The following is a 21,819-nucleotide window of genomic DNA, read 5'->3' as shown; positions in this document are numbered from 1 at the left end:
GTGCCACCTAGGGTTCTGCAACCAGCCATATTCCTCAAAGGCGAGTGTGAGTAACGAAATAGTTTTTGAAAAATACGTCGACCTGATGCGGTCATTTAGGTAGACGATGTCATTCCATTATGCTATATTTTGTCATTTTCCGTAAGTTTATGACTGGAAAGCTTACATTTTTATATACCATGTGTTCAATTACAATTAAATCAAACAAATTTAATCAAAATATTACAAAAATAACTAAAAAGTTTGTCATAAGTTTATTAAAATGATTAAATTTGATTTTTAGTAGTTATAATTTAGTTGTGGTGAATAATATCGATAAAAGTGAGGTTATAGATGAACACATTGTGTATATTCTGCATACATCCACGTGAAGGCTTTCCGGGTGCTAGCAGAGAAGAGCAGCTCCCATAAGTTATCGCCCAACATAAAAATCCGTCCGTATCATGGAGCGATTAATGTTCCTTAACGTTTTCCGTGCCACGGCATTAAACATTCCCAGCCTCGCCGCCATCTTCGCTCGCCCGCGGTCCCACCGAATGCAAACCCACGCGTTCAACTCGCACACACATGCCCACCAAACCTACGATCACATTCACAACCGTTGAAGTTCCGAAATTTACCATCGTGCATGCACACGCAGAACCTCTTACACACGTTCGCATGCAGCAACTGCTCCGAAAACTAATGCCGAAATGCGGTGGCACGACGAAGTGCATTTATCAATTTACCGATTTCACTTACACACGTGCAACGCCGCCGCAGCAAGCAATTTGCATTAAGACCTCAACATACTTCAAGATCAACTTTTCTCACTCGCAAACATTTACAACGCGGTATTATAAAAGAGTTCAATCCGTGTTAATCCCTACTAATATTATAAATGCAAAAGTCCTGATGTTTGTTACACTTTCACGCAAAAACTACTTAACCGATCATCATGAAAATTTGTACACATATTCTTAGTGGTCCCCGAATGGTTATAGGCTACTTTTTATTTTATAAAAAAAATTATTTTTGTAATAGAATTAAGAAATTGTTTTGCCAATAATACCTCTGCATCTGGCTATTTGACTACTTTAACGCCATCTAACATTCCAGCAATGAAGCTCAAACCTAAGTACTATAGTACCATCACACTGTATTATCACACTGTATTACCGACAGCTACGTCAACATCCAATCCAATTGACTACACTATGGAGACTGTACACTATACTTCCATAGACTATACTTTCAGCCATTTTAAACTTCCCGCCATTCTACTTCATTGTTACTTCTTCTGTGACTACAGACGCGTACGGAAGCAACTTCATTATTTTAGATATTCGCGAGCGAAGCCAAGGGTTAAAGCTAGTACCTTATAATTGATTGATACCCGATTTTAAATAGATGTTGATTTTAATATAAACGCCATGTATTAGTAGGTATAACCGATGGGAGCAGTTGGGCTCATTATGTGAATCCAGGCGCAAATTGAACGCGCCGAGAATAAAGCCGGGCAAATTTCGACAATGTATTGTTTCTTCTACACTCTCAGCTCGTGTATAATTTAGTTTGGCTGCGTTTTATAGGGTCGCACGGTTAAAGGGCGTGTGTGCAGTGTTGTTGCATGCGAAAATAGCGATGGCGGGTGAACAGGATTAAAACGCGTTCGCGCATTGTTCGCATCCGCTGCGACGCGTTTATCGGGCGCCGACACAAACTGTTCAAAATTGCGAAATATCCGATACGCTGGGTGTGAAATTATCGAAATTGCAACCAACTTTGTGCCTGCATGATTTCATCACGACTATAACGTCATAGAGCTGCTCCTCTCGAGTGCATATGATGTTTATTGACAGGGTATTGTTTCAATTGTTAAAGGATGAGCCAATAATCAATTTAAAACTTTAAATCAAAAAATATATTTTACACAATTTTTCAAGTACCTCAAACCGCAAATAAATATTTTTTTATGTTACATACCTATTACTCAACATCAATAAACTAGCAGATGAATACGAAAGCATAGCTAGAATGTCCTAGCACACACGCGACATTAAACCAATCTGCCCCATAAACATCAGCATATAACTAACTGGGATGCTCGTGTGCATGGTTCACTTGCATGCGAGGCGTACCTCGTCCGTCGAGCGTTTATTGCTTTATCAAATGCGCGAGATGAACATCGCCGAATTGCGTTATTCGGCAAGCAACATCACCACCACCACTACCACCACCATCATCAACAAACGGGTGCATGCGTCGTTATGTGAAATTTTGAGCTCATTCGCAATAATTACGCGTTCGGGTCCTATGGTAATAGACCCCTTGCATTATAAAGTTATTATCAACACTGACTGTTTCAAAGCGAACAAATGCAATCAAAAAACATGGATTTTGAAAAATAGTTCAACCTAAACGTAAATCGAAAGAACTATTGTGTTAGGGTTTTATCGTCGAGTATTTTCATTCGTATTGGAATCAGAAATAGTTCGGCCTACACAACCTAGATTCCCAAATGTGCCCATATCCTATTTCGGCCTCGTGTCGCTTGTTTTGATGTCCTGCGACGTCCTGCTGGCGCACGATCACATCTCGATCACAACGGTATAAACAAGTGCTTGGAAACGTCGAGATGCACGCTTTCTAACAGCGATAAATGCGACACATCGCAAAAACTAACATCACTCAATCAGCACGCGTGCGCTGCGTTTATTTGCCGCGCGAGAAAAATCGTAATCGTCGGTTGTTGATATTCAGGATGTGCGCCAAAGTGCGAAAATGGTGCTATAAAAATTTATGCGTTCCTAATGCCTTTCTCGATCTAGCATTTGACAAGCATTCTCAGTTGCACAACATGAACATGAAGTTCCATATTAAATAACTTGAAACAAAAATGGAACTATAAGAGTTTTATTTATCTTAGTCGTTAAGTATATTTCCGACATTTGTTCATTGTTTAGATTCAACATCGGGGGGAAATTGTTGTGCTTTGATTTTCTGCTCGCATCGCAAAAGTTCAGCGTTTTGCGCATGCAGCACGCGGCAAACAAACAAATAACGTAAATTCACAGCAGGTATTTACTTGCGTCGGGAAACAATGCGCTTCCGGCAGCGCTGCCACTACCACAACTATTCTACGCTTACCTGCTGCTACATTACGGATATTTCACGTAAATCTTAAACATGTATTATCTGCGCATTTAATACTCTAACAAAACAAGTCAGACAGTAAAAAATGCTGAAACGATCAATCACTCAAGAACTGATTTGCAATTCATTGCTGATTATTCCAACCACCCACTTAATGTTCAATAAAAGCTTCATTGTCTTTTCATTTTCAGTTGCTTCTTTTGAATGTGAAATATTGATTGAAGTATTATTTTCAGCGTTATCATGTTCAAAAGCCGAAATCGCATTGAAGCAAATTTCCCCATTTACCATGTTTGCTTGTCAAGTAGAACAAAAATGTTGTTGAGTTAGACTCGGCGTTGGAAAATGCAGGTGCAATGTAAATACGAGGTTCGCATTGTTCGGCTCGGTTTCCATTCATTCGACAAGTGTATGCCGAGCGTGACTAATTAATGAGAGATGAATTGTCAAAAGCATCGCGTTTGAGTGTGCATGTACGCGTGTTTATCAATGGGGTACAACTTTGTGCAATATAAGATTGCTGAGTTTATAAATAGAATTTCTCTGCGTTTCACGTTCGGAATATTAAATTTTAAAACTGAGAAAAAAAGTTATAATGAGGATTTCCTGAATATCCTAGTCAGTCATTACTGGAGACTTAAATGATCTTGCTTACATTCAAATTATCCTGTAATCAATGTGATATCTGTGCCTTGATGTTCTATGTTCCAGTTTATGTCAATTTGCTGCTAATGATGGTGTATTACAAGCGCATCCAATGACGAAACATGATCAAGATTCTGTGTCTATGACTATGAGGTAATTACAAGCTTAAAATGTTTTATTTTTTTGTTTCAAGCGTTTATTTCAGTAATAGTTATCTTTCCGAGTGACTTTTTGGAATTCGGATTGGTAGAGTTGTTGTACGATTGTGAGTGGCCCTCCGGGGCCTGGCGAGACCTCACGACTCCCGGCGTGCATGTGCGAAGAGAAGAAGAAGCAGGCGCGACTTGAGATTCTCTCGGGAATCGCGTTTTGCTGCCCCAATGATTCCCGGCACGTACTTGTCTATCGTAATCCCCCTACGAAGAAACTGAAATGTCTTGTATCATGTCTTGTTCCATTACTGGGCTTATCCGCCTCGGCATTCCCTAGCGCTGCTAGCTACTTTTGGAATATTGTATGGCTTCGAATATTGCCATCAACATAAAAACCTACAGACCAAACTACAAGCTAAATGAATGTAAATGTTGATTTTGTTTGATAACGTGATATTTATGAAGGTGAAACTAAAAATAAATTTGCCGCTTTGCGTAATAAATGATGTTAATCCGGACAAGGTTTGAAAATTCGGTAAACCCGAGTATGGAAATCCACAAAACGAATTTAGAACTCCGAAAGTCGAAAGTCCAAAAGTCCAAAAGCACCGCACGGAATATTAATTGGTCATTTACCTACATTGACGATTTTGTTGTCTTCGAATAGGCCTTTCTGCTTTAGCCACCATCGTACACCAACCCAAACTAATCCTACAGGATAATCGTTAATCATCATTACCACAATTAGCAACAGAATTCTACTATTCCAGTTACAATAAAAATCTATCCCTAAAACACCAAATACTAATACTATTATACTGTATTAATAAAATCTCATACAGAGTGTTCAGCAAAAACTAAATAAAATAAATCATGAAATAAAACTTTGTATTCATTTCTAAACACACTGTATATTCACACAAAAAGGCTAACATAGTAATTACAATGGCTAATTTTAATGAATCGCAAACCCTAAGAACCGCGATGTCGTTGGCTATGCAAATTGGTCCTTTTCGGTTGCGGGTCGCTTTCGGGTGTATGCAACGCCAAACTCTACACATACAACAATGTCTGATGACGGCACTCGGGCCACTTCTTCTGCCAGCCGCGAAGAAGAAGGCAAAGGTCTGGTCCGAATGTCTACAAACTAGTCTCGACGTCAGTGTAAAGTGCGCGAAGAAACTAGACCGCTGGGTGGGCTAAACGAGGGCGAAACTACTTGACCCTTGCAGCTATGCAAATTTAATAACATCGGCACACAAGTGCTACACTGGGCGTGCTTGTTTTGCATAGCTACAAATTGTTGAGTGAATTACAGAAAATTACAAAAAATGTCTCGCAAATAATCAAAAAATAGTTTGAAACTATTATACCAGGTAGTGATGTATATTTAATCATAATTATAATTTAGATGGGTAGTTGTTTTTTTTAGTTATAATATTTTATGAAGTTTATTTAATGAGATGTAGTTAAAGTTTAGTTTTACTAGCTTTATGTAAATTTTAAAGTTTCCCTTGTGCGCTGCTAGTTTGTGAACGTAATTAGATATATTTGTTTAACATAGTAAAAGTTCACGCAGCAAACTGTTAACGTGTATTATCAATTTTTTAATTCTAGAAAACAAAATTTATAATTTGGGAATGTTTTTCCTGGAAAATTTTAATTATTTTCTAATTAATTAAATAAACGCATCAGATAAAGAGTTATTTTTAGGTCCGTATTCAAAGATTTGTTAACAATACGAAGAGGCAAGCCAACTTCACCTAATATGGATGGAGTCAGCGAGATCGTGGGCAATCATGTATGAGAAGTGATGCCAGTCACAAGCAACTGGAATGCATTTGGTTTAAATTGAATTTTGTTTTCACCGATTACGATCAATGAGCCTCTAGATTACTGTTTTGTTGACAACACAAGCAATTTCAAAGTAAAATGTAAGATTTTGCGAAAAATTTCAACAAAAATACCTAATTCATTGTATAATTGTGCAGAAATGATCACCACACTCCACCCCGTGCCTAAAACCCGTGACTAAAGTACATTATTCACGACCTAGGCCGTCCGTGTTTAAAGTACCACTTTTTAAGTCTGAAAACCGTCGAAACGCCACTTTAAAGGTAAAATAGAAAAATTACAAATTAAAATATAAATGTTTATAAATGCTAATTCAATTCTTGCTACAAAGGGATGTTATTCATTATAATCTTATTAATTTTCGAGTATTATATGACAGTTTTAATTTCAAAAGTAGTCATTATGTTCATTATATTTCGTTTTGAAGGCACTAACATAACTAGAAATAAAATCTACATGAAAATAAAGTTTGTATATTGAATTTTATGTATCGTATTTCAATAATTGCTAAATTTAAATATTTATTTTATAACCGAAATGATTAAAAAGGGCAATTAATTGAAATATACTTTTTAATGAGTCCTGAAATATTTGGTTTGCATCAACCGGGTATTAAAATGCAAACTTATTAAAAATATCCGAAACGACGTGCATTAAATTAAATGGTAATTAATGCTTGCACGCTTTGTAAATGTTTTATAACATCATTGAAATTAATTAATTTGTCATTAACAAACGAGTACAGCCTCGAATTCGTTTATTCGGCTGCGGGCGAAATTATTATAATTGAAACGAACAAAACGACAAAACCAACATGTTAATAATTATTCATAGCCCATTAGCACGACTAATAAGCACCGCAATCGCAATTAATTTATGACGAATTTTAATACGCATTTATGCACTGATTGCAATCGTATCTATATCGGAATAATTTCTATTACAGCGAATCTGGTTAATTTTAAAATTAAAAATTCGTTTACGAAAATATGAGCATGTATGGATTTATATTTCGGAAGGAAAAATGCGCTTGTCACTATTTCGGCACAAAGTAAATCAAACCCGACACCTCGTTCGTTGCGCCGTCGACGCGCTAGGATGTAAAACATGAAAAAGTAACTTCGGTGAGGAAACACACTAGGCAAGTGCGAGAGCAGAGAAGGTTAGATGCGGAAAAGTTGATACCAAAGTAGGGCACGCAATAATGACGACAAAAACGTAGACGCAGCCCGCGTAGAAACCGGAAAAAAGTGAGAAAGTATAGGACGCATCGCGGAGGAATAAAAAGGGTCGAAAATATTATACGTTCGGCCGCCCGATACAGCAGCGCATAGATCACGTTGACTGAACGCATCAATTTCGCCTGCAATTTCGTCGACGAGTGTATTGCAAACTTTTTTTTTTGGCAACTTTCTTTTGATGGTACTTTGGATGCGTATTTGTTTACATCAAAAAGTCAGATAAAAATCAAAAAATCTTCCCAACACGCGTCTTGGAAGTGTTATTGTGACGCTTTTGATGATACAAGTTTTACAATTCGGTAATATCGTTAAAGTTTGAAAGTTTAATCGTCCAAACATTATGTTGCACTCACGTCATAACACCAATCAATATTTATACTGATAAAAACTAAAGTTTTGTATATTTTTGTTAAAAATATTTTTTAGTTATACAAACTTATTAACAAAGAATATATGCGTTGAAGCATGTGCTTCCGGTTTTGATAAGTCGTTTCTCACTTTGGTTGTCATGTGTGGACACAAAGGAAACATGCAGTCGAGTTTTCCACACTGGCGGCCGACTTTTATTGCGCACACATCAGGCAAAACGCATAAAATTTTATTGAAAATTTACAGTGTGTAACTGAAGAAAAGTAATATCCATAACAATATCGATATATTTTGTGTGCAATGTAGCTTGACGGGGAACAAAAGCTTGATTCAGGCGTGAAAATAAGTTGACGAACTCGTAGAAATCTTTGAGTTTGCATTGAAAAAATGTCGCGAGGTATAAAAATAAGATTGGCAATTTTTTTGTTTATTTTTTCGATTTAATGAAATTTTTGATAAGTCAACAGCCGGTTAAGAGTCAAAAACTTTCATTTTCGTTTTGTTGGGCCTAAGCGTGCAAAGTGCACAGGGGAAAACAAACAACGGTGGTAACAGTCTTAAAATAAATTAAAACTTTGCAAAGTAATTTCAATGAAATTACCCACTTCGGCGAGCGAAAGTTACAAATCGGCCTGTTTTCGGCGCCAATCCGGTGCTACAGAAAGGGCGTGAAGCGGTGTTTCGAGAACAAATGGCGCAGCGATTTCCGATCAGATTAGATGGCAGTCGGTGTTAAAGACTGCGCTAGCCGGCCCGAATCTCGCGCTTCAGCATTTTATTTAACCGAATGGGCAATTTCGTAAGATAAGCATCGCTAAATAAATTCAACCGAACTGACTACAACTGTTACAAACTCTGCAGAAATATAAATCGCACAAAAATTGGTATTATTGAAAAGTTTGATATTTCAAAGTATTCATATTATTGCATTTTGTGCTTGGAATTGAAAAGCTTTTCGTCTAATTCGTAGGTAACTGAAATTCAAATGAATCCCATCTGGATTTACCCCTCAATTACCATCAAATCATCATTGAGGATCGTGACTCAGACGTAGGATGGTCTTCATTGTGCGCGTCAGTGCGTTACGGCGTATAACTGACTGACGGACTGCCGCGCATACATAAAGAAACGCACCGCACAAACACGAAACACACAAAACTAGAATGATTTATCAGGCGCGTGGCGCGCGAGCAATAAAAAGGAGTCCCTCGGGCTGCGTCCCTCCCCAAGACGAAGAGAAAGAGATTTCCCCACCGCCGCAAACCACAGGAATCGAACAAACGGCACGTTTATGTAATCGACTGCATTTTAAAACACAGCGCCAAGGCAACAACAACTGCAATACCACAATGATAATAATCCATTCGCGATCCATTATCTTCTCGCGAACGTGCGCGAAGGATGTACAAAATGCGCTGTAATACCGACGTTTAGGGACCCTTCATCGTCTTTCGTTCGCGTTCGCGTTGCGTTTCTACATTTTGTTATTTTGCCATTAGGTAAATGACGCCGGCATTTTATTTTCGGCACAACAAAGCATAAAGGAGGTATACAAAGAGCAACGAATATCTACGATTCGTTAATAATGATCAATCATTTAAAATGAAGCTTTGAAACGATGTGGAAATTCGGCAAATCATTAATGGTATGACGAACAAATGGAAATATAAATTTAAGGCTAAAAATAAATATCGATATAAAACGAATCATTTACAATAATATCCAAAATGTAAGTAATTCAAAATAACAATAATGCTATTAAAATGGATTTCAAAAACCGTTTAAATTTGGGCAGCCGTTAAAGGTATTATAATTGAATGACCTGACAACTCAATGAGCAGCAAACTCGAGTGTAGTCGATGGTAAAGACAAAGAAGAAGCGCCAATCCGCTTCTGGATATGTTTAATTCACCAAAAACGGACAACTTAATAACGTCCCCTAATTGCGAGGCGGTCCTCGTCCGAAGTTCAGGTGGGATAAAGTGACGAATTGCCGAAGGTCGACGGCAATCCGTCACTCTCTTTCGAGCTGGTAGCAATATCGAAGTTCTTGGGGCGCGGTGTATTAGATTGTGGCCCGAGTTGCTGTTTTGCAGGCTGGGTACGTTGTGTATGGCGGCGCTTTGTCGGCAATCCACACCTAATTTTAACGCAAGTAAATGTCGATACTGACATCGCCAACTTTTATAAATCTCTTGAAGTAAATTTTACTTATACAGGGTGAATCAACTTTTAAACCATCTTCAAATCCATCAAAAATTAGAAAAAAATCGGACCATAATATCGGAAGTTGTCTTGTGAGTAAGATTTTAAAAATAATAAATTAAAATTTTAATTTTAAAAATGATGAATTTTTCAAAACACTTGTAAGTAACAAGGCATAGATTCCAGTTCTTAAAACTTTCCTAATTACGGCAGTAATTCATCTTGGTTTATCTCCTGCAGAACATTATCCAAACGAAGCGTAATGTTATTGGATGCTACTGATGCCAAACAGGTCCAAACTAAAATTTCCACCAAGAGTTTCGCTTGGAAATCATCCCGTACAATTTAATACACCATAGCAGAAAAGTCACGTGCCAAAAAAATTAAAAATCTCATCCACTCCTCTGTTCTCTTCCTTCTACTCTCTCTCCTCTCCTCTTCTCTACTCTGTTCTCTTCCTTCTGTCTTCTACTCTTCTCTGCCATTCCTTCTTCTACTTCTCCCATTTCTCTGTTCTCTGTTTCTACACTTACTTTCTTACTTCTCGTATTGTCTCTTCACTTGTATTGCAATTTCTCTTATATTTCATTTGAGTTTACATATGCAACCCAAATTACACCTGTTATTATTATATTTGAGAAAAACGCGCACACCTGAACTGGGGATCGAACCTACGACCCCAGGTAACGTAGCATATCCTACGTTCCACTGAGCCACGCGGCTCTCTTATCAAACGTTACTTGTTTCTGCTATATATATTTACAATTTTACAACTTTATAAAACAATTTATATATACTGTTATACTTAGTGTTAAACACTTCTTATAACTCATACTGAAAACGACTAAGCATACACCAAGGATTAAATGTGGACAAAAAAATTAAGATTAAATTATCCTTTATTTACAGAACAGTATTATTACATGTACTATAAAATTAATGCAAATGTATCAGTAAAATTTAACAGAAGAAATTTTGTACCTGCTGTTATAATATATACTCCTTTGTTGTTCCATTTATGAAGTTCCAAAGCGCACAAAGTAGAATTTATGATTCTACTTACTGTATTACTTTTGCAATGGCAACAATACCACACGGAGATAACGCGTAATTTATGTTCACGAATTAGCAATTGAATAATGTTGACCAGAAAGTCCAATTGGAACGAGAGAGATCCGACGACCGGTTGCCAATGGCATACACATGGGGAGGTCTCTTAATTCTGGAGTCAATTCGCGATAAATCACTTAGTCATTAGTCGATGGCAAACGATTCTAATGCTTGTACCATTAAAACAACAGAATTGCTAACAGTCGCGATGAAGATCGACGGAGAAAAATAACACGTGCACTCCCCACAACTGCGTAGCACCGACTGACTTAACGTGCGGACGGCGGACGCACTTGAACCCGGCAACCAGCACGGTACTGTACAAATGGCAGCTCAGAGGATGCTGCGCAAATTATTCCTTCGAAACACAAAAATGCAATATTTGTTGCAAATTAATAAGTTAATCACTAAAATTATTTATGAAAATTATAAAGAAATTTAATATTCACAATCTGATAAAAGAATGGTTCACCTACAATGTCGGGTTCAAGTGCAAAACATCAAAAACAAGCAAAAATTAGTCCTTCAAAACACAAAAATGCAATTTATGTTGCTAATTATTACGCTAATTACCAAAGTTAATTATGAAACTGATACAGAAATTCAATACTTACAATATGATATAAGAATCGTTTTTTATCACGTCGGGTTCAGGTTCAAAGCAAAAATTAATCCATCGAAACACAAAAATGCAATTTTTGTTGCAAATTAATATGCTAATCACTGAAGATATTTATGAAAATGATAAAGAAATTTAATACTTACAATCTGATATAAGAATCGTTTTTCTACAACGTCGGGTTCAGGTTCAAAACGCCTAAAACAAACAAAAATTAGTCCTTCGAAACACAAAATTGCAATTTTTGTTGCCAATTTATATGCTAATCACTGAACATATTTATGAAAATGATAAAGAAATTTAATACTTACAATCTGATATAAGAATCGTTTTTCTACAACGTCGGGTTCAGGTTCAAAACGCCTAAAACAAACAAAAATTAGTCCTTCGAAACACAAAATTGCAATTTTTGTTGCCAATTTATATGCTAATCACTGAACATATTTATGAAAATGATAAAGAAATGTAATACTTACAATCTGATACAAGAATTATTCTCCTACGATGTCGGGTTCAGGTTCAAAACACCTAAAACATGCAAAAATTAGTCCTTCGAAACACAAAAATGCAATTTTTGTTGCCAATTAATATGCTAATCACCAAAGGTATTTATGAAAATGATAAAGAAATGTAATACTTACAATCTGATACAAGAATTATTCTCCTACGATGTCGGGTTCAGGTTCAAAACACCTAAAACCTGCAAAAATTAGTCCTTCGAAACACAAAAATGCAATTTTTGTTGCCAATTAATATGCTAATCACCAAAGGTATTTATGAAAATGATAAAGAAATTTAATACTTACAATCTGATACAAGAATTGTTCTCCTACGATGTCGGGTTCAGGTTCAAAACACCTAAAACAAGCAAAAATTAGTCCCTCGAAACACAAAAATGCAATTTTTGTTGCCAATTAATATGCTATTCACCAAAGGTATTTATGAAAATGATAAAGAAATTTAATACTTACAATCTGATACAAGAATTGTTCTCCTACGATGTCGGGTTCAGGTTCAAAACACCTAAAACAAGCAAAAATTAGTCCTTCGAAACACAAAAATGCAATTTTTGTTGCCAATTAATATGCTATTCACCAAAGGTATTTATGAAAATGATAAAGAAATTTAATACTTACAATCTGATACAAGAATTGTTCTCCTACGATGTCGGATTCAGGTTCAAAACACCTAAAACAAGCAAAAATTAGTCCCTCCAAACACAAAAATGCAATTTTTGGTGCCAATTAATATGCTAATCACCAAAGGTATTTATGAAAATGATAAAGAAATTTAATACTTACAATCTGATACAAGAATTGTTCTCCTACGATGTCGGATTCAGGTTCAAAACACCTAAAACAAGCAAAAATTAGTCCCTCCAAACACAAAAATGCAATTTTTGTTGCCAATTAATATGCTAATCACCAAACTTATTTATGAAAATGATAAAGAAATTTAATACTTACAATCTGTTGCGAGAATAGTTCTCCAACGATTGTTTTTACTAATTTTTTTTGGGCTGCAGAATGTCAACTAACGAACACAGAGAATTCCAATTGGAAATATTAATAACCGCAAAACATGAGGTTGACTCTAGACGTGTTTACAAACAAACCGAACGCTATAATGCACCGGTTTGTAATCACAAAACGCAATCGTCGATCTATCGTATTTACCCAATGAAAATCTCCATAATATTTCGTGTGACGAAAAGTGCACATAAACCAACGATAGCAAGTGATTCGCTAGATTGCAATAATAGCATTACCGAATTTAAAAAGAAACTTGGTGAGCTGCGACTGCGATCACTCAACGAAAAACGCACGTCATACTACGCCAACGCACAAAATAAGACTGAAAACAAATTGTAGATAAAAACAAACTTTTTAAACAGCATGCCGCGCCATCTACCGGCATACGAAATAATAATAAAGATGAAACTTGAACACCCACCTATAAAATATACTAGCGCCATCTAGTGGCGGAGGTTAAAACTACATAATTTTATAGCAAACTGTAATTGCGTACAGCATTCTTCCCTAATCGGTCATTTCTCTGTGGCGTAACTAGATGGAGAAGCGCTCTAAGTTAAATTCAACAACAATTTTCATTATATTTATGAATGTACAACGAAACATGAAATTTATAAGAAGAATGAAAACTTGATTTTTTTTAATAAAATTTTGAATGATTGAGGTATAAACCAAATTAGATTTAATAAAACATGTGTAAAAATTAACAATCTAGAAACTCACGAATTGTTAATTAAATTTACAGTTTGTACTGTAGTAGTTTGTCGAATATAATATATCAGAAAGAAAATTTACGCCACAAAGCGTGAACACTGAACGCTTTAATACATTTACACAATTAATTTTATTTTTAGTTTTTATTACGTTTACGTATCACCGTAATATCAATTATTTTCATTATCGAATTAAAACGTATTGCGTTACAGATTTATACATTTTTGTATCGCCGGAGTGCCATTATCTCAGTGATAATACCACAAATCTTGAATATCTGTAACACCTTTACACCGGTAACACATTTTAATTAATTTTAAAGTAGTCGAGTATTACCACATGCATAATTTTGATGAACATATGTTCTTCTAAAGATAATAACTCCACAAAAAATGTAAAATTCCATAAACTGATCAGATTTGTGATTTAATCGTTGATTATCGATGATATAAGTGGCGTGTGACAAAGTAAAATTCGTGGGATTATTGATTAAATGAGAAATTCAATTAAATAATTACACAGCACTATCATAATATACATTTTGATTTCAAAACTCAAAAAAAAAAAAATTGCAAAGCACTTAAACTTAAACCTTTGAGATTAAGATTAATAAATATTATGCTCAATAATATGCGGGAACTAAAATAGTGCGTTACTTCAATTAAACTGTTATCTACTACTATACTGTTATTTACCATTTAAGTATACATCGCAAGCCGCACACGCTTTGTGCGCACTTGATTAAATATTAAATTCAATCGCAGTGCGTTTTATCATTTAATAATAAATATAATAATAATGCGATAAATAATTTAATTAACTAAATATAAAAATTATAAGGGGTTAAAAACTCTTGCAATTATTTTACCGTCTCTTCAAAGAATTTAAGAATGAAAAGGTTGGACGTTGTAAATGTAAACTGCGTGAATGTTGAATGCTATGAATGTATAAGTGGATGGGCAAGATTCTTAAATAGCGGAGAAGAAAAGGCGAAACCCCCGTTGGCGAGATACCTCGTCTTCCGAGTGTCTGTAGATCTGCCCGCGATTTGACACTGGTGCACCGGCACCACCGGCACTGGTAGTAGTCTGCGGATTCACGAATACGACGCCTTGGCTCGACGACTCGGCCGACGACGATACGATGCGCCAACTCGCCGGCTGGCTCAGCGCGTATACGACAATTCGACTTAACTTTAGTCTGCTTCAGGTCGGCATGGCGTAGAAGTCGATTCAAGCCGCTTCGGTTGAACTTAAACCTAAAAACGTGCACACGCTTTTAAAAAATAAAATTCAGCTCTAAATAATTTCATAAACTAAACGTCAATCAATAAAAAATGTGTTGATTAGTGCCACACGTTCCACCATTAATATATTTCACTGATAATGAATGCGTATGCCTTCGCAATGATAGTGGTGACGATAAAAACTGTGATAAGATAGTTACTGAACGGTGAATACGGTGGAGTTTTGGGTCGATTATAGGTGTAACGCATCGAATTACCTCACCGGGAAATATTTGTGGCTTCGTTCATACATGTGCGCACAGTTTCTTGCGAACCGCGTCGCGATAAATACAAAATCAACAGTGTGACAATTATTTCAATAAACACTCAAGATTTCCTCATTCTACACTCAAAAAAAAGTGTAAAATATTTGTGTAACTCACTCGTGAATGACTACCAAAATGTGTAACCGTGTTGATTACAAATAAACGTGTGCGATAACACGCAAATTATTATTCGTAAATTGAATAATTTCGAAGTCCGCACGCTAGCGCAACGCAGAACTAAATTTATTCTGCGCCCAACAATGCGACACTTTTAAGTTGAAGATAACCTTGACCTGCATCAGGCGCAAAATTGAAATAGAATGTTTTGTTGGTGTTTCTAACCTGACTTTTACGCTCTCACACATCACTAGAATGCGATTGCTTGCAAAACCAAGCGGCAATGGCGAGAAAACGAAAGACACTCAGCCTTATCGTGGGCATCGTGCTCGGCGTGCTACTCTCGGTGTTCCTGAAGCACGAAGGCGATCCGTGCGGCGCGTACGCGCCCAAACATCTTGTCGCCGATGACATAACCTCAAACGAGAGCCCCAGTCGTGATTTACTCTTTGTTGGGGTTATGACAGCTGCGCGATATCTGGACACACGCGCTAAGGCAGTTTATGACACATGGGGGCAGCACATACCCGGAAAAATCGCTTTCTTCAGTTCGGAGCAGTCTTATTCCACGCACGTGCCGTTGATTCCACTGATTGGTGTGGATGATGTCTATCCACCACAGAAGAAGTCTTTCACGATGTTGAAATACATGCATGACCATTATTTGGATCGTTTTGAATGGTTCATGCGTGCTGATGACGATGTCTACGTCCGTATGGATAAACTAGAAAAATTACTACGATCTGTAGATTCATCAAAACCATGGTTTATCGGGCAGACAGGCAGAGGTAATTCGGAAGAATTTGGTTTGTTGTCGTTAGAAAACGATGAAAATTTCTGCATGGGTGGACCTGGTATTATTCTAAGCCGGGAGACGCTGCGGAAATTGGGTCCGCACATCCAGGAATGCCTGGAGAATTTGTACACTACTCATGAGGATGTCGAGCTGGGTCGGTGCGTGAAGAAGAGCGCCGGTATTTCATGCACGTGGTCCTACGAGGCGAGTGACTTCACATTCAGTCAGGCAAGAGAGGTGTTATTATGGCATAAAAGCTGGTTGTGGTGTTGTCATTCATCAAAATTTCGAAAAAAGCCAATTAAGTCACTTTTAACACCCAGGGGTTGATACTACATCTAAACCATTATCGTGATAATAAAATTTTAGTTCTCACAAGTCATAAGCTGTAGATATGAGTCAAAAACTTTTTTTTTTATGTAAAATTGATTGATTTATGACTTCTTAAATTACGTCTCTCGGTGGGCGTTACCTACCCCGTCAAGGACGGCAAGATGTCGGTCTTAAACCTGGGGAATAAAAAATTAAGTTCAAGGGTAGCATTTTCAACCACAGGTATAAATTCTTAAAATTACACAATTTTTATACGTTTTTTTTATAATTCGACAGATATTTTTATATAGATTATTCAAACACTCTGTAGATTTATTTTTTGTTCCGACTGACTGCTTGTCCATCACTGGAATAATAATTACCACCGTGTTTTTTGTTTTTTTCCTATTTGGGTAACACAAATCAAGCATTACTTATTCTTAACGACGCAAGATTATACGTCGCACGCGAAAAAAGTAAGCGACGCAAATTACAACCTTCGGAAACACATCACCGAAAATAATACAGAAAAAACGCGCCTATAATAACATCGAAATTAAAATAATAGCGTGTTTGATTCAAAGTGCAGTTTCTTGTCGAGGAGATGAAGGTTTTAGCGAAACAAAATGGCTGACTATGACTATGAATGCATATACAATTGTGATCAACAACCATTTCCATCTCTTTTGTAAATAACACCTCTCTGTTAATTACGAATTATCGATTTTGTGTTGTAGTCATTTGCAAACATATATTTTTCGCACTTGCCGATTGTTGTTGAACTTGGACGTTGCACGCAGTTCGTTCGATTCGACAATATAACAAAATGACAATGAATGCATCATCATACAATCATTTGCACATTAAATATTTACTATTACATCAACATTGTCACATCATTGGAATGCTCCTATCTTAAAATCTCATTTTATTCTGTTTTATTAAACAGAAAATTAGTAAAAGTTAAAATTTTGAATATTTGAGTAAATTTTTACAAATTAATTCAATTTTTATTGCAAAATTATAAATGTATTCGAGAAATTTATTTATTTTATTTATGACTATGAAATTAGATCATTGTTGATTTTATTTTAGGTCAACTTCATTGCAAATCAACAAAACACCGTAAAATATGTCTAAATATTAAAGTTTGTAACAATTTCTGTATTCTTACAGATGCAGGTGATTTTATATCATAATCAAAGCAGCGAGGCGGCATTCAGTGGCGATCTGAAGCAGAAAGAGGTGCATCGTGCCATCACTCTGCATCCGGTGAAGAAGCCGGCGCTCATGTATCGCCTCCACAAGTATGTCAAGGTGAGTTCACTTAAAATGTGCGAAATTATCGGCAATATTAAATTTAATTGATGTGTGGTATATTTGTAAGTACTTGTCAAATCGACTGTAAGTATAATAATAGTAAACATTGTGGTTGTTTAGCCATGTCTTATGTTTCTGATTGTTATCTCGCGACGCAAACCCGATGCACATTGCGCTACGCCAAATGCATTCATTAAATTATTTAACTGACATTCATCATGTTACGGATATTGCGGCTTACGAGAAGGCTACACTCTTCTCTTGAATTGAATATTTGAGACAGTAAATGTACATGCACACTGATATGGTTGTATACATTACAATATTGTTTAAACCAGGTTAGGTTGCAAGTTATGCAACCAAACATACAAAATTTTATTTTCTGTGATTCACACAGTGAAAAATTACACGTGTGTTGTAATTGCACATGCGTTTGGTTGTTTTTGTAGATCTTGAAAACTCGTTTTGCTTTTTGCAATCGTTTATCATACATGCACCTCGTTTAAGTGCGTTTACGTGCGTACGGCCCGCATGTTGGATAGACGCAGCATGGTTGAACGATTGCAGGATGCATAATTCAAAACGTGCTGCATCTAGCAAAAAAAACAACTTGCAATGATCGTCATTCGATTGAGCGATGATTGCCCTCCATCGTTTCTGCCCACTGTATCAGAAACTGCCGCGTGCTGGCTCCGCAATTACTCAATTTAATTAGTGCCGATATAATTATGAACAATGAATTGCTTTATTCTGCGTGATCAATAGAGTCGTAAATCGCAGGAAATGCGTGCCATTTACTACCAATAATAAATAATACTATAATTTCAAGTGAATTTTTAACGTAGTGTATAAATAAACAAGATCATGTCAAATACATATTCGATTAGCGCCATCTGCAGTTCCTAACCTCACATTACAAAGTAACCATAACCAAACTTAAAAAAAAACTTTTTAATGCTTAAATTTTTATTTTAAAATTTTATATATTTCAGGGATTGAATATTCGTGCCAGGAAACAAGAATGTATCGAATTACATCGCGACATGGCATTCTCCTACGCCGAAATGAGCGAGAATCTCCGTCACTTGGAGGAGGATTTTCAATACGAACTCTCACCGCATGTGGACGACAGATATTTCGGCGAGGGAAATATTTTAGGTTGTTATTGCTTCCCAGAAACTTATATCCTTACTGTAAACTAGTTTAACTGATGTTTACACTCTTGTGCTCATTAGCGTAACTGTTTTATTTAATTAATTATCTGCTGAAATAGGCAATCGCGCGGCATTCACGCAAACGTTCGATAAATCGTGTAATCATGTGCTGCGTTCGCAGAAAGTGTTATTGCAGGTCATGACACTCATTTACGACGCAGATTAGGTCGAACTGTGGGCAGTAATTAAATTTCAATTACACTCTTTATCAACCTAAACACTTATTTAACAACTAAGAAGAAAATTTGATTTAAGTATCCATTTTCAGGGAAACGAACTAGTTTAAATAGATTTACACCAAACTCTTTGGACGAGGTCCTCGACTGGGAGTTTATCTCAAAGTCATTATTTTCCTACAAGGATCTGAATCCAAAACGACGGTATGGTTCCTCAGTCAAAGAAGGCTTGGGCGATGTTGTACGAGAGGTACGCAATAAACCATTTCTTGGAATACGCTTTTTATTGCTTGTAAAAAAGCATTGCGTGCATGTTTTAATTTATTTTTATGTCGGAAATTTAGGTGATGGAGATCATCAACCAATTCTCGAAACAGCGCGGCCGCGTCATCGACTTCAAAGAGATCCTCTACGGCTACTTCCGTTTGGACCCTGTGCATGGCGTCGATGTAATCCTCGACATGCTGCTCGTTTATAAAAAATATCGCGGGCATAAAATGACAGTCGGTGTGCGTCGCCACGCGTACATCCAACAAACATTCAATGGTAAAATTTCATTCTAAAATTTTCTCAAAAAAACTAATTTTTTTAATGTTTAGGTATGGAAATTCGCGAAATAAATCCCGAGACCAATTTGCCAATTGACACCACTCTGTCCGATGAGGATGCGCTGCACAAGAAGCTAATAAAACAAGTGATTTCTAAATTTAGCGAAAACATGCCGACGCTGTTTACGAGCGCCAGCGGGCAAGAGCAACAAATAAACTTTGTGCTGCCGCTGAGCGGGCGGCATGACACCTTCAAACGCTTCATGGCACATTACGCACGCGAATGCTTAGACAGCAAGGAGAACGTTCGACTCATCGTGATACTCTACAATCAAAACAATCAAGCAGACGAACGTGTTCTTTCCAACAATCGATACGGGCATTATGAAGAGCAAACTACTGACATGGAGCGCACATTGAACCTTCTCAACGATTATTCATCAAAATACTCCTATGACAATTTGGTTGTGAAAATCATCAATGAGACCTTCGCCAGAGGCAAAGCCCTGCAACACGGCGTTGATTTGATCACCAATGAAGAATTAATGTTCTTCATTGATGTAGATATCATATTTTCCAGAGATTTTCTTCTTAGATTACGAAGGAACGTTGTTAAAGGAAAGTCTGTTTACTTCCCAATTGTGTTCAGCATGTACAATCCACGATTGATTCATGCGCTTGACCTCGACGTGAATTTAGACCAGTTTGAGCCTAATCAAGATTTGGGATCATGGCGACAGTTCGGTTTCGGGTTGTGTGGGTTGTATAAGTCGGACTATATCCTCCTGGGTGGATTCAACACGAGTATATCCGGCTGGGGTTTCGAGGATGTGAATTTATACGACAAGACGGTCAAATCCACGCTGAAGATTATTCGGAGTGTTGATCGTGGATTAGTGCATGTGTGGCATCCGGTTGTGTGCGATCCCAATTTGGACACTTTACAACTGAATATGTGTAAAGGAACCCAGGCCAGTATGCTTGGCTCGCTGCGAACATTGCAAACATTTTATAAAACACATATGGCGGTGTCAGGCGGCCATCTTGACCGGAAAGGGTAGATCCTGATGATTATATACGCTGTGATTATGTATTTATGTGATCGACAAAGACGAATTTATACTTGATTTTTGATTTTTCACTTGCAAAACAATCAATGACATTTCGATTTTGTGATTAGAAGATTCATTGTGCCTTATTTCTAACTTATAACCTAACTTATATTTTATCATATGTAATACTTGGTTTAGTCTAGTTTAGTTCGGTAACCTCTCCCTGCCTGATAATAGCTTAATTACAAGTACGAGTTATATTCCTAAAGTGACTAGTCGACAAACAAGTATTCTTAATTTTTACGTATCGTCTAAGATGTAACTGTACTCAGAATGCTCACTGCGTGCCAAAGCGAGTTGTTGACGCGGAAGTTACTACACAAACAACTGATCAGCCGCACATTATACAGTAAATTAATTTAATAAGCCAATAATGCATAATAAATTAATCCATTGTATACCCATGCAAATATATTTTATTAAAATATCACCCAGTGTGCGCAATTTTTACATCCGCTGGCGCCTAGGCGAGTTTCGGCGAATGTGCTTGTGCAAGTTGTACAAATATTTAATGTTTGACGCACTTGATAGATACACTTGTGCAAACGTCATGTTTGGAGGCTGGCCTGGATTAACGGACAATCGCCATTTCCTTTAAAAATTATAGTAAATAATAATCATCTTATTTCTATTCTTAGATGGGCAAATTACGTTGTTATTTCAAGTTTTTCTACAGAGTGTCAAAAATAATTTGATTTTAAAGAGAAAATTAGTTTCAAATAAAATTTTTGCATAAAATCTGTGAAATTAGGTTATGTATACAGGTTAAAAAGCATTTATAAAACAAAGTAAATATTTAAATTAATTTTTGCGGAATGCGTTGCGAATATATAAAAAACCTTAATCCACACGAAGGACGAATACATTCCGGGGTCACTGGTTTATTATTCATTTTATAAATGATATAATAATGAAGATATAACGCGGATAATCCATATTCATGCAGGAATTAGTTCAATGTCACAATTTAACGCTTGAACGGTGGTCTAGAATTTAAATTTTTTCTTGAAAAATTATACCTTAGGTTATTTATTTCTCCACAGGAGTGTATCTATAAATTTATTTTGCATAATCACATGTTGGGTTTATCGCCATGC

At 36.5% G+C, this 21,819-nt stretch overlaps 1 protein-coding gene and 2 long non-coding RNA genes across 7 annotated transcripts; 1 reads left to right on the top strand and 2 right to left on the bottom strand.

Moving 5' to 3' along the window:
- Positions 1-10,482: 10,482 nt before the first annotated feature.
- LOC135800462 (uncharacterized) lies at positions 10,483-11,528 on the bottom strand. Its single transcript, XR_010550161.1, has 2 exons — positions 11,477-11,528; positions 10,483-11,069 (listed from the first exon to the last, which is right to left on the bottom strand). It is a non-coding gene; the product is annotated as an uncharacterized lncRNA (long non-coding RNA).
- Positions 11,529-11,639: 111 nt separating this feature from the next.
- On the bottom strand, positions 11,640-13,158 carry LOC135800461 (uncharacterized). 4 transcript variants are annotated; one of them, XR_010550158.1, is made up of 6 exons: positions 12,797-13,158; positions 12,632-12,683; positions 12,467-12,518; positions 12,302-12,353; positions 12,137-12,188; positions 11,640-11,693 (listed from the first exon to the last, which is right to left on the bottom strand). It is a non-coding gene; the product is annotated as an uncharacterized lncRNA (long non-coding RNA). The 4 variants fall into 4 exon arrangements; XR_010550159.1 differs by lacking the exon at positions 11,640-11,693 and adding an exon at positions 11,970-12,023; XR_010550157.1 differs by lacking the exon at positions 12,137-12,188.
- A 1,497-nt stretch (positions 13,159-14,655) lies between these two features.
- Positions 14,656-21,120, top strand: Chsy (Chondroitin sulfate synthase). 2 transcript variants are annotated; one of them, XM_065313890.1, is made up of 6 exons: positions 14,656-16,268; positions 17,529-17,669; positions 18,665-18,830; positions 19,155-19,312; positions 19,407-19,608; positions 19,662-21,120. In XM_065313890.1, the coding sequence occupies exons 1-6, from the start codon at positions 15,528-15,530 to the stop codon at positions 20,669-20,671; spliced, it is 2,418 nt and encodes an 805-aa protein (XP_065169962.1). In that variant the 5' UTR covers positions 14,656-15,527; the 3' UTR covers positions 20,672-21,120. The 2 variants fall into 2 exon arrangements, with proteins under 2 accessions (XP_065169962.1, XP_065169963.1); XM_065313891.1 differs by having other exon boundaries at positions 14,657-16,244.
- Positions 21,121-21,819: the final 699 nt, after the last annotated feature.

Source organism: Atheta coriaria, unplaced genomic scaffold (assembly GCF_025399875.1).
Source record: "Atheta coriaria isolate IRGN ID8LTWV9N9 unplaced genomic scaffold, Caltech_Dcor_3.1 hic_scaffold_10_pilon, whole genome shotgun sequence".
Lineage (NCBI taxonomy): Eukaryota > Metazoa > Arthropoda > Insecta > Coleoptera > Staphylinidae > Dalotia > Dalotia coriaria.
Note: the sequence above shows the minus strand (reverse complement) of the source record. Positions and strands in the feature narration are given on the sequence as shown.

What these genes read in the sequence shown, in the direction of transcription:
- Chsy (XM_065313890.1), top strand. Translation starts at nt 15,528, where the DNA reads ATGGCGAGAAAACGAAAGACACTCAGCCTTATCGTGGGCATCGTGCTC. An exon ending in GCCTCCACAAGTATGTCAAG is followed by an intron (nt 17,670 to 18,664) that starts GTGAGTTCACTT and finishes TATATATTTCAG; the next exon opens with GGATTGAATATTCGTGCCAG. An exon ending in CGGCGAGGGAAATATTTTAG is followed by an intron (nt 18,831 to 19,154) that starts GTTGTTATTGCT and finishes ATCCATTTTCAG; the next exon opens with GGAAACGAACTAGTTTAAAT.